The 16,958-nt window shown below is 42.0% G+C and overlaps 1 protein-coding gene across 1 annotated transcript in view; it reads left to right on the top strand.

Annotated features, from left to right (window-relative positions):
- Positions 1-718: 718 nt before the first annotated feature.
- BMPR2 (bone morphogenetic protein receptor type 2) overlaps positions 719-16,958 on the top strand; it is a 178,525-nt gene continuing 162,285 nt past the window's right edge. Inside the window, exon 1 of the mRNA XM_012446149.3 lies at positions 719-1,233. Coding sequence (XP_012301572.2) covers positions 1,158-1,233 — 76 coding nt within the window. The 5' untranslated portion in view covers positions 719-1,157. The remainder of the gene's footprint in view (positions 1,234-16,958) is intronic.

The raw sequence follows: 16,958 nt of genomic DNA, 5'->3' as shown, positions 1-16,958 counted from the left end.
GACTCCGGTGACCGGGAGCGCTGCAGACTGGCAGCTGCGGCGACTCACCCTTTTGTGTCTGGTCTGCTCGGAGCCACTGGAAGTGCTTCCCGGAGGCGCAGGGTGTCTCGCCTCCTTGCTGCTCACCCCCTTCCCCGGCTACCTTCCTCCGCCCTCCCGCCGCCCCCCGCCCTCGGCCCGCGACGCCCGAGCTCCGCCCGGAGCCCAGAGCTGCGGGAGAACGAGGCGGCGGCGGCGGCGGCGGCGGCGGCTTCCTCGGGGGATTGTGATTCTCTCACAGGAGCCATTGACTGGAGGAGACAAGCCTTTCATGGTGGAATTTACCTCAGGCAAGATCGAGCCGCCGGAATAAAAAGCGAGGAAGGGAAGGGAGCACCGCCGGAGGGCTAGAAGGGGCAGCCTCTCGCACCCCCTCCGCTCACCGTCTCGGGGAGCTCGGGCCCGAGCCGCGACCCCTCCCCTCCCCCGCTCCCACCTCCCTTCAGCCCTTGCCAGGGCCTCCCCGACCCTCGCACGATTGTTCCGCAAAGGCGTGGGGACTGTGGGCTTGTCCATGGAGGCAGGCACTTTTTTCGATCCAGTCAAGGAAGAGGATTTGTTCTCGAAATCACAGTGAGGGAAGCACCGAAGCGAAACTTAAGGAATCCTGCCTTCCTGGAGCCGCTGGCGATGCGACTCGGGCCGCCGGGCGCCGCCGCCGCCCGCTCGGCTTCGCCCTTCCCGGCAGTCGGGAACTAGTTCTGAGCTCTTCCCCCGGCCCCGGATCGATCCCCGCCCTCCGCACCCTGGATATGTTTTCTCCCAGACCTGGATATTTTTTTGATATCGTGAAACTACGAGGGAAATAACTTGGGTGATTTCTTCTTGGATCCCTGCTTTCCCCACGGACATGCCTTCAGTTTGGATGGCTGCAACACCCCGTCCGAGGCGAAGGAACCCCCCCCAGCCGCGAGGGAGAGAAATGAAGGGAATTTCTGCAGCGGCATGAAAGCTCTGCAGCTAGGTCCTCTCATCTGCCATTTGTCCTTTCAAACTGCATTGTGATACGGGCAGGATCAGTCTACGGGAGAGGAGACGAACCTCCCGCCTGTTTCTCCGCCGGTATCCACTTCCCGTATTTCTTTTCTTTGCTCTCCTGCTTCTTGGCTGGCCCAGGGATGACTTCCTCGCTGCAGCGGCCCTCGCGGGTGCCCTGGCTACCATGGACCATCCTGCTGGTCAGCGCTGCGGCCGGTGAGTAGCTCCAGCCGGCGCGTCCCGGCCACTTCCCCTGCGGGTGGCGAGGGAGGGAGCCCGCAGAGGCCGAGGCCTGTGCTCACCCTTCTCGACATGTCCCCCGGATCGCGGTGGAGCAGAGCCGCGACCTGGTGCCTGCGCGCCTGCCCCGTGTCTTCCAGGGAAATCACCTTTAATATTCCTGTGTACTTTCCTATCCTCGCTTCCATATTCCCACCCCACCCCCCCTTCACGGGGTAAAAAAGACATATTGGGTGTGGTATCTTGACATTTTTAGCTGTGAGGTAATGCAAGGATTAAAAATAATATTTTAATCACCAGTGAACAATATCTGTTATGAGATCTCAGGAAACAGACCTGTATATCTATATTATTATTATTACTATAAAGAAGCGGTTTGGCTTATAGTAAAAAGAACATCAACTAGAGAACACACACTTGAACCTTATTTTTATATTTAGATCATGCTGGGAATCCATGTTACTTCCATTATTTAGAAATGTTACCAAATGAATAGAATAAATGTTGAGGAAGCCAGAACTGTGAGATTCTTGATACATTGTGTTAATACGGTTTCCTATTCTTATCAGTGGTGTTATTTTGTTCCCAAGTATTTTAATAATTATATCTCCATCTTTTCAACCTGGGCACTCACATATTAGATGCATTTGGAGAATTACAGTACTGTTGGGCTGTATTTTGATAACTTTACTATTAGTCACCTGGCATCTATTTATTGGCTTTTCTGTCGAGACAACTTTGACCTGATATCAGACTTCTAGGAGATTTGACTCCCGAAAGTTGTTTATGACATTTCTCTAAAGTCTAAAGGGAAATGGTAGTCATCCTTTCCTTTGGATATTTTCATTTCAGTTCTCAGACACCTTAGGAAAAAGACCTTATCTTCTATTTGCAACTCTTTTTTTCAAGCAGTCTTTTGGGGATTCGCTTTTAGAAATTTTCAGGAGTGAATTCTACATACAACTGGTACACTTGGTTTATGATGAGCAAATGGATTGTGCTTTTAAAATGAATAAAGGACCAAATGACCCTTTCCAATTACTTTTTTCTTATGATAAGTGTGTTTCACATTAAACAAATTTCTCATTGCTATGTTAGATACAAAGGTTACTTATTTCATTTTAAAAGTCTAAACTAGGAAAATGACGAAAGAAAATTTGAAGTTTCCTTTTATGCTTTTGATATTGTTGAAAAATGTCTACTGTTGATTAATGTCTGTTAAATTGGTGATAAATCCATATAGTTCTGTTAAAATAATTTGAATTTTGAATTTACTTTAAAACTAATATTTTAATATTTTTAATAATTGTAGTTCCTTTCAGAGTAAAAATGAATGATTTTTCTTTAAATTTCTTTATATTGTGTTAGCTATTTAAATTCTTTAGCCATAAGCCATGTGGTTCCTGTAAACCACATGAGGCCTCAAACGTTCTTTGAGCAGAAATCTCAGAACGTACACTTTTCAATGTTCTTTGTTATTCTTAACCTCTCATTTATGGTGATGTGCTCATAATATTGTGATCAGAACTGATAAAACTAAGAGAAAAAACGTTGATTTAAAAATAATTTTTTTTTGTTAATACAAGCATCTTAGAATAGTGTCTCTTAAAAGGGAGAGTAAAAGAATCACTGCTTAAAAGTGATTTTAGTCCCTTTTTTAGTATTGCATGGTACCAAATGACAAAATTTGTGAAGCTAGATTTCAGACCTGTAACAATAATGATAACAGTCAGTATTTAGGTGCCTGCCATACACCATCAGCTATTCAAATAACTTTGCATTTTTTTTTTTATTTCATCCTCGTGACAATTTTATACTGTAGGTTATTGTCATTCCCCTTTTCCATAGAGGGAGAGTAAAGAGAATTTGAATAACTCACCTCACAGTGGGTAAATTATGGAGCCAGGATTATAGTGTGCGCCCTTACATACCACATTAATGGCAAAACATCAGTAGCAGCAACAACTTCTCACTCTTATTGGGTATATGAGATGGAGTAATGCCTTCACCAGATCAACCTTTGAAAAGAAGCAGAGACACTTACAAGGTGTTAGTGCAGCAGTGGTTATGCAAATGTCGTAGTTCTGAACATGTAAAACTTTGCCTAATATTGAAGTGGCTAGTGCAGCTTCATTAAGTGCAAGGTGATTAGAGAGGGCCTGTGTGGATTTGGGTTACATAGCTGCAGTGATGTTAACTGGACAGGCACAAATAGTGCAGCTGAACAGGGAAAAAAACCCTAGAAGACTGATAGCACATCCTTTTTTGGGGTCATGGATAAATAATTTCTTTGAATCCCTCTTTTTCACTTACCTAGTTCTTGGACTCCTTAATTCTTAGAACATGTTCTTTTTTCTTTTCTTTCTTTTTTTTTTTGGAGACAGGGTCTCACTCTGTTGCCCAGGCTGGAGTACAGTGGTGCGATCTCGGCTCACAGCAACCTTCACCTCACAGGCTCAAGTGATTCTCCTGTCCCAAGTAGCTGGGATTACAGGCATGCACCACCATACCGGGCTAATTTTTTTTTTTTTTTGTACTTTTAGTAGAGGTGGAGTTTCACCATGTTGGCTAGGCTGGTCTCGAACTCCTGACCTCAAATGATCCACCCATCTCAGCCTCCCAAAATTCTGGGATTACAGGATGAGCCACTGCACCTGGCCTAATTCTTAGAACATTTTCTATGCAAAAAAAAAAAAAAGTTTATGAAAAATAAGATGTGGCTGCTTGGTTTATAAATGAATTCTTAATAAAAGTATACAACACAACTATTATTTAAAGATCAACTTCTGTAATACATCTGAAATAATTCACTTGATTAGATTGCAATTTTACATACATCTCGAGGAACACACAGATTATCTAAAGTAAGATTCATCTATCTAGTTAGTATTCTTGAGCAGTTAGTGAATATTACTGAGTAACTGAAGTTTAGTAATCTTCATTTTAGTTTTTCTCAGTGTGGGCACTGCAACAGAATTACCTGGAGTTTTTTATAAAAATGCATATTTTTGGCCCTATAGTCCAGATGTACTGAATGGATCTCTCTGGGAGAACCCCAAAAGTCTCAGGCACGTGCTTGAGAAGCACTGCTTAACATCAGTCCTGATTGTTTGGATTTTTTTTTTTTTTTTTTGAGATGGAATTTTGCTATTGTTGCCCAGGCTGGAGTGTGATGGCACAATCTGGGCTCACTGCAACCCTTGCTTCCCTGATTGAAGCGATTCTTCTGCCTCAGCCTCCCGAGTAGCTGGGATTACAGGCCTGCATCACCATGCCCGGCTAATTTTGTATTTTAAGTAGAGAGGGGGGGTTTCTTCATGTTGGTCAGGCTGGTCTCGAACTCCCAACCTCAGGTGATCCACTTGCCTCAGGCTCCCAAAGTGCTGGGATTACAGGCGTGAGCCACTGTGCCCAGTCTGGATTTATTTATTTATTTATTTATTTCTCTCTCTCTCTCTCTCTCTCTTTCTTTCTCTCTCTCTCTCTCCTTTCCTCCCTCTGTCCCTTCCTCCCTTCCTCCCTTCCTCCCTCCCTCTCTCCCTCTCTCCCTCTTTCCCTCTCTACCTCTCTCTCCCTCCTTCCTCCCTCCTCTCTCTCTTTCTCTCTTCTCTCTGTCTCTTTCTTTCTTTCTTTTTTTTCTCAGAGTCTCACTCTGTCACCCAGGCTGGAATGCAGTGGCGCAATCTTGGTTCACTCTAACCTCCACCTCCCAGGTTCAAGCAATTCTCCTGTCTCAGCTTCCTGAGTAGCTGGGACTACAGGTGCGCAGCACCACACCTGGCTAATTTTTGTATTTTTAGTAGAGACGGGGTTTTATCATATTGTCCAGGCTGGTCTTGAACTCATGATACACCTGCCTTGGCCTCCTGAAGTGCTGGGATTACAGGCGTGAGCCACCATGCTTGGCTTGGATTTCTTAGATATGGTGATCCAGTGACATTTTGCTGCATAATTATTGGCAACCACAAAATCTTAGTGGCATGCAGTAATAGGCATTTATTCTGTCCATGTGTCTCCTGCTGGGGTCCAGGCTAGAAAGAAGAGGTAACAACATCTATCTGGGGAAAGCTTGTGTCATGGCATTGGCAGAAGTGCAAGAGGCCAAGCCCAATCCTACCAGCGTATTTCCAGACTCTGCTCTCCTAACGTCCCATTGGCTAAGTCATATGGCCAGGAGAGAGATAAGAGGTATCAAAGTACACTTTGCCTATAATGAGGTTAATGTAATATATGGATGTATAGTATATTGCAGAAGAATGAAAAATTGAAATACTTAGTCAGTAAGTATTTCATAATCAGTAAGATATAATCATACGCACATAATCAGTAAGATTCTCCAGAAGGGAGGCTTTTCTTACTGTTTGAAGAGGGCCAAGCTCTTAATTAGATTTTTGCATTAAAATTATATAAACTTTGGTCTCTACCAAAAGCTATTCTGGCACGTGGGATGATGTGATAGTAGTGGTATTGACGTGGATGGGTGTATGAAATGTTGGGAGAGAGAACTATTCCACACAAAGACAAAACCTTTCCTTTATTAAATGCCAGCTTTTTTTTTTTTTAACAATGAAAGAGAAGAAATTGAATATTGATCTCTGAAGGGTAAATTCTGACCACAAAAAATACTGAGTGGAGTCTGTGTGAATTAGTTAATTTTGTAATTGGCCACAGCACTTATTTTGGCACCTACTCATATATTGCGGTGCTGTTGGATATCAGGTTTTGTTTTTTTTGTTTTAGTTTTAAGACGGAGTCTTGCTCTGTTGCCCAGGCTGGAGTACAGTGGCATGATCTCTGCTCACTATAGCCTCTGCCTCCCAGGTCCAAGTGATTCTCCTACCTCAGCCTCCCGAGTAGCTGGGATTACAGGCCCACGCCATCATGCACGGCTAATTTTTGTATTTTTGTAGAGATGGTTTCACCATGTTGGCCAGGCTGGTCTTGAACTCCTGACCTCAGGTGATCCACCTGCCTTGGCCTCTGAAAGTGCTGGGATTACAGGCATGAGCCACCGTGCCCGGCCAATTTTTTTATGTTTGGTAAAGATGGGGTTTCACCATGTTGGCCAGGCTGGTCTGGAACTCCTGACCTCAGCTAATCTGCCCTCCTCAGCCTCCCAAAGTGCTGGTATTACAGGTGTGAGTCACCATGCCTGTCTGTATTTCAGTTATGTATTTGCCTTGTCCTCCAAACTGATAATTGCTTCCAGAGGATAGTGTTCATGTCTTACTAGTTTTATAATTTACCATATTGCTATGCACATAGAAGATGCTTAAGAAATACTTAGTGAATGAATAATAAAAACGAATTTCAACCAAGAGTATTTATTCTAGGATTGTTTACTGACTCAAATAACATACTAGTAACTTTTTCTTTGTCCTAGTTCCTTCAACTATAAAGTATGTAGTTTAAGAGGTATAGTGAGAAGACCCCTGTTGTGAGTTAATGAGACCTAGATTCTATGTGATTCTGGGCAAATAGATTACTTAACATAGTTATCTCAGTTGTAATAATGTGGGGTTGGACTTGGTCATTTTGAAATATAGATTCATGGGTACCCCACTAGACCTACTGAATCTAAATATCTGGACACTTGAGCCTGGGAATCTGCCTTTAATGCCCTTTGTGATTCTGCCTTTAATGTCCCCCTCAACCAGTAAATTTTAAGTACCTTTGAGGACTGCTGGATCTAAGATTCTAACTCTCAAGTTCTGTAACTTTATGATTTCTACTTTTTGTGGTACTCTAGATCTTTTGTTACCTAATCTGGTAAACATTAGGAACAAACATTTCTTAATTTGTACATTAAGCAATTACCCAAAACCTTTTTCTTTTTTAAATATTTGCAGTGTAGACTGGGCGCAATGGCTCACGCCTGTAATCCTGGCATGTGGGGAGGCCGAGGTGGGTGGATCACTTGAGATCAGGGTTTCAAGACCAGCCTGGCCAACATGTCGACACTCTGTCTCTACAAAAAATACAAAAATTTGACCGGGTGCAGTGGCTCACACCAGCAATCCCAGCACTTTGAGAGGCTGAGGTGGGCTGATCACCTGATGTCAGGAGTTCAAGGCCAGCCTGGCTAATGTGGTGAAACCCCATCTCTACTAAAAATACAAAATTAGCCAGGCATGGTGGTGCATGCCTGTAATCACTCAGAAGACTGTGGCAGGAGAATCGCTTGAACCCGGGAGGCAGAGATTGCAGTTAGCCGAGATCGGGCCACTGCACTCCAGCCTCTGCAACAGAGCAAGACTCCGTCTCAAAAAACAAATTAGTTGCTCACACCTGTAATCCTAGCACTTTGGGAGGCTGAAGCTGGTATATCACCTGAGGTCAGGAGTTTGAGACCAGCTTGGCCAGAATGGCGAAACCCCGTCTCTACTAAGAATACAAAAATAAGCTGGGCATGGTGGAGGGTGCCTATAATCCCAGCTACTTGGGAGGCTGAGGCAGGAGAATTGCTTGAACCCAGGAGGCAAAGGTTGCATTGAGCCATGATTTCACCACTTCACTCCAGCCTTGGTAAAAGATCAAAACTGTCTCAAAAAAAAAAAAAAAAAAGTACTGGCCAGGCACTGTGGCTCATGCCTGTAATCCCAGCACTTTGGGAGGCCAAGTCGAGCTGACTACGAGGTCAGGAGATCAAGACCATCCTCGCCAACATAGTGAAACCCTGTCTCTACTAGAATACAAAAAATTAGCTGGGCGTGGTGGTACGTTCCTATAATCCCAGCTACTCCAGAGGCCAAGGCAGGGGAATCGCTTGAACCTGGGAGGCAGAGGTTGCAGTGAGCCAAGATTGTGCCACTGCACCCCAGCCTGGTGACAGATCAAGACTCTGTCTCAAAAAAAGCACTAAAATGAAAGATTATATGCATGCCTAGAATCACAGTGCCCAACACTGTACCTTAATCCTGCCTTGTGTATGAGTAACATTTAAAATATGTTACCCAAATTATCAAGATATAGTGCAAAATGTGTGCAATCGTTCACATCTTAAATGTGTCAATAGTGGACTTGGTGGAAGAATTATGAGATGTGATAAAGTATTGTGCCAGAGGCCTTGGCCATAAGAATTATAGATGAAGTTAGGTATTTGAGAGAGTTAGATATTTGATCCACATCTGTTTCTGGAAGGTTAGATGTAAATGGAGGTTGAGAAATTTCAGTTTTTTAAAGCCAGATCTCATTTCCCCTTTCTCCTTCAAGACAGTAGTTTGCCCTTCTAATCGGTGTCAGAAATATACATGATCATGTACTTTCATTCTGCCCCAGTAAATTAAGTGTAAAATAGGATAATTTAGAACAAAATGTGTTAATTATAAGTGTAAAGGGATATATAAATATTTGGCTGGTAATCCAAACTCTCCAGTTTTTTGTTTCATTTAGATGAGGAAATAGTTAAGCCTTTCTATTATAGTTAATCTGTTTTCAATCTTTGCTTTTATAGTTAAGAATAGTCTATGAGCAACTGGGCGAGGTGGCTTATGCCTGTTATCCCAGCACTGAGGTGGGTGGATCCCGAGGTCAGGAGTTCAAGACCAGCCTGACCAAGATGGTGAAACCCCATCTCTACTAAAAATACAAAAATTAGCCAGGCGCGGTGGCAGGCATCTGTAGTTCTAACTATTCAGGAGGCTGAGGCAGGAGTATCACTTGAACCCAGGTGGCAGAGGTTGCAGTCAGCTGAGATAGCACTACTGCACTCCAGCCTGGGTGACAGAGACTCGGTTTCAAAAAAAAAAGTATATGAGCAAAGCTGTATAATTGTAATAGATGCACCAGGCTAACCTTTTTAGGGCAAGCTTTATTTTTGTTTTCATTTGAAAAATTAAGAGAAAAAATGTTAATATTCATACAACCGTAACATTTTTTGTTTTGGTATATTTTCTTCTAATTAAAGATGAATGTATTTTTATATGGTTGTGATTTATAATATCTATTATATCTGATTTTTTACATAGAATATGTCATAATCATATATATATGATCTTAATGACTATTACTTTTTCATAATTGTGTGATATTCCATTGAGTGTATTCTACTGAGTATTTCTTTTCTAATAAACAATGCCATATTGAATACTTTTGTGCATATGTCCTGCTTGTTTTTTGGTTTATTTCCAAGTTCTTGTTTTGACCTGTCAGCAGCATGAACCAGTTTAATCCTTTTTTTTTTCATCGTTCAAGTACTTTCTTCATTTGGCTTCTAAGATACTATTCTCTCTTGATTTTTCTCCTACCTCACTATCTCCTTTGACAGTTTCTCCTTATGTCCCTAACCTAATGTTGTATTGTTTCAGGGTTCAGTCTTTAACCCTTTTTTTTTTCTGTCTGCACTTACCTTCTTGGTGATCTCATCCAGTTTTATGGCTTTAAATGACATCTAAAGGCGGACAAGTTTCAAATTTCTTTCTTTCTTTTTTTTTTTTTTTTGAGACGGAGTCTCACTCTGTTGCCAAACTGGAATGCAGTGGCGCGATCCCAGCTCACTGCAACCTCTGCCTCCTGGGTTCAAGTGATTCTCCTGCCTCTGCCTCCCGAGTAGCTGGGACTACAGGTGTGCACCACCATGCCCAGCTAATTTTTTTTTTATTTTTAATAGAGATGGAGTTTCACCATGACCAGGATGGTCTCGATCTCTTGACCTTGTGATCCACCCGCCTTGGTCTCCCAAAGTGCTGGAATTACAGGCGTGAGCCACTGTGCCTGGCCTCAAATTTATTTCTATCTCAGACTTCTTACCTTGAAATTCTGTTGCATTTACCCAACTGTGTATCTGTCATATCTACTTGGATGTCTCATATTCATCACAAACTTAATTTGTCCAAAACTGAACTTCTGAAGCTTCTTCACCAGTCCTGTTTCTCCTATGTCTTAACCTATTCAGCAAGTATCAGTTCTGTCCTTCCAGTTGTTCAGGTCCCAAATTGGAAATATCTTTGTCTCCTCTCTTTCTTTTTTTCACATTCATATCCAATCTGATAGCAAAAACTCTTGGCTCTACCTTCAAAATATATCTAGAATACTACTACTTGTCACATCTACTGTGCTTCTACCTTAATTTAAAAGCCACCATCCTCTCTTACGTGTACTTTTTTGTTAGACTCTGTTTTCTCTGTTAACATCTTTGCTTTATTACAGTCTCTTTCCAATATAGTATCCTGAGTGACCCCCCGCCTTTTTTTTTTTTTTTGAGACGGAGTTTAGCTCTTGTTGCCCAGGCTAAAGTGTAATGGTGCGATCTTGCAAACTCCACTTCCTGAGATCAAGTGGAAGTGATCTTGATCTACTCTCAGCCTCCGGAGTAGATGGGATTACAGGCATGCACCATCACACCTGGCTAAGTTTTGTATTTTTAGTCGAGATGGGGTTTCTCCATGTTGGTTAGGCTGGTCTCAAACTCCTGACCTCATGTGATCCTCCCGCCTCAGCCTCCAAAGTGCTGGGATTACAGGCGTGAGCCAGTATGCCTGGCCCTTTTTTTTTTTTTTTTTTTGTATTTTTAATAGAAACAGAATTTCACCGGTGTAAGGCAGGATGGTTTTGATCCCTGACCTTGTGACTCGCCCGCCTCGCTGGGATTAGAGAGCCACCTTGCCCGGCCAGACCCTTTACGTACATAACTTAGATAAGATATTTCTTTGCTTAAAACTGTTGTCTTCCCATCTCATTCAAAATAATAGTCATTTAAAATACTGTATATGATTGGGCTTCTGCAATTTATGACCTCATGTGCCAATCTCTCTCTTGCTCAACTTTTATTGGGCTTTTAACTTTACAAACTAGGAAAAATTCAGAAAGTTAAATATTTTACAAGAGGTTAGATTTAAGATACCTTATTTATATAATTTGACAGTGGCTACAATTAGTAAATTTATATTGGGGAAGTGAAGAGAGACATGAACATTTCTCAAGTCTTTGGTATAGTCACTAAGTGCCTTAGATATCTACTACATTATCTCATTATCCTCTAAACAGACTGATCAGTACTATCATTTTTCTTTATTCTGCAGATGAGTAAACTGAGTAAATGCGACACTTGGGAATCAAGGTCAGGCCCCTATGGCTCCAAAGGAGAACATTGATATAATAAATACAGTATTAGCCTAAAGGTATAAAATATTTGGAGTCTTTGCCCAGCTCAATGGGTCATGCCTGTAATCCCAGCACTTTGGGAGGCTGACGTGGCCTATCACAAGGTCATGATATCGAGCCCATCCTGGCCAACATGGTGAAACCCTGTCTCTACTAAAATACAAAAAATTAGCCGAGTGTGGTGGTACGCGCCTGTAGTTCCAGCTACTACAGAAGCTGAGGCAGGGGAATCACTTGAACCCGGGAGGTGGAGATTGCAGTAAGCCGAGATCACGCCACTGCACTCCAGCGTGATGACAGAGCAAGACTCCATCTAAAAAAATAAAAAGTATGTATTTAGAATCTTTTACACATCTGAAAATCTTACTGGCATTTTGATCATCCTAGAATAATTGTCCAGATTGAACTATGTCTTAGGTATAGTCTCTTCTATTGCTATAAATGACAGAAAATGTCTTAGGCTTTATGTGTAACATTCAAATGTCAGAAGATAGTAAAAAAATTCAAAATTCAAAGCTTTAGTTTTGGAAAAGAACACCAGTTAGAAGAGTGATGATGACATATTTAGTTGAGGATAAGTTTTTAATGTTTCCATGTGTTGTTAGTGATTAAAACCCCATGGGGCCAATCTAGTATGAAGAAAAATTTTTTGTATTTAGTTACTTCAGAAATGACTGTATTGTGGTGAAAAAAAAAGGCAAGATTAAAAACATTCAAATGATATGAAGAGATGAATTTATTCATCTTATTTTTTTATTTGTATTTTTATTTTTTTATTTTTTTTAAAATGGGTTTTCACCATGTTAACCAGGCTGGTCTTGAACTCCTGACCTCAGGTGATCCACCCACCTTGGCCTCCAAAGTGCTTGGATTACAGGCGTGAGCCACCACGCCCGACATATTCATGTTATTTATGGAAACAAAGTTGTATATGAGACATAACTTTTCTGAGCTATTTAATCATTTTTTCATTTGGCTATACCAACGTGTTAGCTTGATAAAACATTATCAAGAATGCTAATCTGAGGCCGGGTGCGGTGGCTCACGCCTGTAATCCTAGCACTTTGAGAGGCTGAAGCGGTTGGATCATGAGGTCAAGAGATCGAGACCATCCTGGTCAACATAGTGAAACCCCGTCTCTACTAAAAATACAAAAAATTAGCTAGGCATGGCGGCACGTGCCTGTAATCCCAGCTACTCAGGAGGCTGAGGCAGGAGAATTGCCTGAACCCAGGAGGCAGAGTTTGCGGTGAGCCGAGATTGTGCTTGTTGCACTCCAGCCTGGGTAACAAGAGTGAAACTCAGTCTCAAAAAAAAAAAAAAGAATGCTAATCTGTAAATTCAGTTTAGCCTTTCACACCAACTTGTTCCATTTGTACAGCTGTTCTTTTTTTTTTTTCTCAACCTCATACCATTGACATTTTGTGTACAGCTGTTCTTTAAGAATCATGGTTTGTCCATTTACTTAGATTTATAAGAAACTGAGTTATACTGATTCCTTGCTAAGTCCTTCTTTTAAAAGCAAGATATTAGTCTTAGATTTTTACTGTATTCTACTCTAAGTGTCTAAATAGCTTTTATATTTCACATTACCCTATTAATGAAAGATTAAATTCAGTAGCTGACAATCTTTGATAATATTAAATTCTAGTTATTTGCAGTTAAACGTTTGGGCTGGGTACAGTGGCTCACACCTATACTCTTTGGGAGGCCAAGGCAGGAGGATTGCTTCAGGGTAGAGTTTGAGACCAGCCTGGGCAATATAACGAGAACCCTGTCTCTACAAACAGTTTTTAAAAATTAGCCAAGTGTGTCTGTAGTCCCAGCTACTTGGGAGGCTAAGGTGGGAGGATCACTGGAAGCCCAGGAGTTGGAGGCTGCAATGAGCTGTGATCATGCCACTGCACTTCAGCTAGGGTGAGAGGGTGAGACCTTGTCTTTTAAATTAAAAAAAAAAAAATAGAAACTTGTTTTTGCTTTTAGGCTTTGATTTTATAATTTCTTTTAAGAAACTTTTTGTTGGCCCAGTGCTGTGGCTCACACCTGTAATCCCAGCACTTTGGGAGACTGTGACGGGCAGATCGCGAGGTCGGGAGTTTGAGACCAGCCTGACTAGCATGGTGAAACTGTCTCTACTAAAAATACAAAAATTAGCCGGGCATGGTGGCGTGTGCCTATAATCCCAGCTACTCAGGAGACCGAGACAGGAGAATTGCTTGAACCAGGGAGGCAGACGTTGCAGTGAGCCAAAATTGTGCCACTGCTCTCTAGCCTGGGTGACAGAGCAAGACTTTGTTTCAAAAAAAACAAAAAACAACCCCTTTTTGTTATTTAAATTTCTAAAATTATACAAAGTCATTGTAAAAAGGGTTTTTAAATAATTAATGATGGCAAAGTGTAGAAATGATAATGAAGTACAGGAAAAAAAACCCGTCATCTCCTGTTTCTTTAATCCCATTTCCTAGATATAACCAGTGTTAATAGTTTGGTGTATAATCTTTAATGCTTTTTTGTATAAATATCTGTATAATTAGAATTTGCTTCTAAACAAGGTGGAATAATATTGTGTATATTGTGCATAAAGTTTTGTGATTATTCCTGTAGGATAGTACTAGAAGTAAGATCATGTGGTCAGAAATTTTTACGTTTAAAATCTTAAAATGAACTGCCAGATTTTCTTCAAAACAGGTTGTACTGGTTTTCATTTCTACCAGTAATATATGAGAATCTCCATTTATTTATTTATTTTTTTTGAGATGGAGTCTCGCTCTGTTGCCCAGGCTGGAGTGCAGTGCCACCATCATGGCTCACTGCAACTTCCTGCCTCCCAGGTTCAAGTGATCCTCCTGCCTCCGCCTCCCAGAGTGCTGGGATTACAGGCGTGAACCACTGCGCCCGGCAATATAATTCTTTTCAATTTTTGCCAGAGCAAAATAATTATATTTTGTTTGTTTGTAGTGCTTTAATTATTAGTAGATCCAAGCTTTTCATATGCTTCTTGGCCAGTTGTATTTCTCTGAATTGCCTGTTCATATATCATGTCAATTTTTCTAATGATTTGTTTCCTTTTCTTACTAATTTAAAGGTGTTACTTATATGATATAAATGACTTTATGCAAATAGAACTTCCTTTTTTTTACTTTATGACATCTGATTTTGTGTTATCTTAGAAAAGCCTCTGCCTTATGTACAACTACCAAAAATGCTGTCTTTAAGTAAGTAGTCTTTGTTTTTTCTTTCTTTTTTTGGAGATGGAGTTTCACTCTTGTTGCCCAGGCTGGAGTGCAGTGGTGTGATATCGGCTCACTGCAACCTCCACCTCTCGAGTTCAAGTAATTCTCTTGCCTCAGCCTCCCAAGTAGCTGGGATTACAGGCATGCACCACCACATCCGCTAATTATGGATTTTTAGTAGAGACAGGATTTTTCCATGTTGGTCAGGCTGGTCTTGAACTCCCAACCTCAGGTGATTCGCCTACCTTGTCTTTCCAAGGTGCCAGGATCACAGGTGTGAGCCATCACAGCTGACTGGTCTATACTTTTTTTTTAAAATTGAGATAGGCTTTCACCTAGGCTGGAGTGTAGTAGTGCAATCTCAGCTCACTGCAGCCTCTGCCTCCCAACTCAGGCCATCCTCTCACCTCAGCCTCTCTAGTAGCTGGGATTATAGGTGCATGCCACCATGCCCAGCTACAGTCTACACTCTTAACTGCTGGACTGTACTGTCTCTTATATAGCCAAGTTGTCCTCTCATCATGGAATTCCAAATAAAGAAAGTGTCTCATTTTAGTTGAAGGTATCATTTAGAGGCCGGTTATTTGATATGTGTAAAATACATTTCTGCTGATATGTTACAATATATCTTATGTGTGCAATGGCAAGTTAGGTGACTAACATCAATTGGGTAAAATGCCTGATCATTGGAACCCAGACATTTCTGGCTCTCATTTAGAGCCCTACTTATTTTCATTTAAAAATGTCTAAGAACTGTAGTTGTTTGAGTTTCTAGCTGTAAAAAGTTGAAGGAGTATCAAATAGGTAAATGACTACTCTCAATGACTTAAAATGGCTGAACATGTACCTACATTTAATGCATTCAGGACAACTTTGAGTTAGAACCGAGTCTCTGCAGTTGGTGTATGGAAATACATAGCATAAACTGGAATTCTTTGTCATCCTAGTAGTCCATCCTAGTAGTCCTATTTCACAGTGTTTGATACACTTAAGGTAAGAATATGGTAGCCAGAGATAAAGGGACAGAGTTTGGGGTGTCTGGGAGAGGAAGGAAACAAAATATTTTACCAAGTTTCTCTCATACTGTCTGTCTACATCCAAACTGCCCAGCTTGGTCTAGCATTGTTGCCCTTGCCTTTGATCTATATTGGAGTAGGCTCCAAAGCAGGGTGGGATTCTTTGACTGTAACCTCTGGAAATAATTAAAAACATTAATTTTTTTGTAGAGATGGGTCTCGCTGTATTGCCGAGGCTGGTGTCAAACTCCTAGGTGCAAATGATCCTCCTGACCTCAGCCTCCCAAAGTGTTGGGGCTACAGGTGTGAGTCTCTGCCCAGCCGAGACAGTAGTTTTGATGTTAGATAGTCTTGGGGCTGCTACCTGGAGCAGAGAATTTGAAAACAGGATTCTTTCTCTCTCTCTCTCCTTCTCCCTCCTCTCCCCTCTCCCCTCGCCCCTCGCCCCTCGCCCCTCTCGCCCCTCTCGCCCCTCTCGCCCCTCTCGCCCCTCTCGCCCCTCTCGCCCCTCTCGCCCCTCTCGCCCCTCTTGCCCCTCTCGCCCCTCTCGCGTCACCCAGGCTAGGATCCAGTGTCTCACTGCAACCTCCGCCTCCCGGCTTCAAGCAGTTCTCTGCCTCAGCCTCCTGAGTAGCTGGGATTACAGGTGCCTGCTACCACACCTGGCTAATTTTTGTGTTTTTTAGAAGAGATGGGCCATCACCATCTTGGCCAGGCTGGTCTTGAACTCCTGACCTCCTGATCCACCTGCCTCGGCCTCCTAAAAGTGCTAGGATTACACACATGAGGCACCCTGCCCGGCCTTGAAAACAGAATTCTAAACAATGAAATAAATGACAGTACCAGAAGGAAGTTAACAGAATATTAAAATTACTAAGAGAATATACTCTGTGGGTTGCATTTATCATTCTGTAACTTAGGTGAGCTGATTCTTGAAATCTTTTCAAGCCCATGTTACTTAGTTAGGTCACTAATTATAGAATTTGTTGTTTAGAAGATGGCATCTGGTTAAGGTAATGAGAGAGAGATTCCTGTGAGATTCAACTGAGTCATATCCTCAGTAATTGTCTTGAGAATTGTCTTGGAGGAGCAGTGAATTTCTGTTGCTAATGAATATTTCATTATTGTTTAAAGGAACCTGTTGTATAAAAGATTTCTCCTGGCCTGGAACGGTGGCTCACACCTGTAATCCCAGCACTTTGGGAGGCTGAGGCGGGTGGATCACCTGAGGTCAGGAATTCGAGACCAGCCTGGCCAACATGGTGAAACCCCATCTCTACTAAAAATACAAAAGAATTAGCTGGTTGTGGTGGGATGTTCCTGTAATCCCAGCTACTCAGAGGCTGAGGCA

Source organism: Aotus nancymaae, unplaced genomic scaffold (assembly GCF_030222135.1).
Source record: "Aotus nancymaae isolate 86718 unplaced genomic scaffold, 86718_ANA_hifiasm-v0.15.2.pri h1tg000008l, whole genome shotgun sequence".
Taxonomy (NCBI): Eukaryota; Metazoa; Chordata; class Mammalia; order Primates; family Aotidae; genus Aotus; species Aotus nancymaae.
Note: the sequence above shows the minus strand (reverse complement) of the source record. Positions and strands in the feature narration are given on the sequence as shown.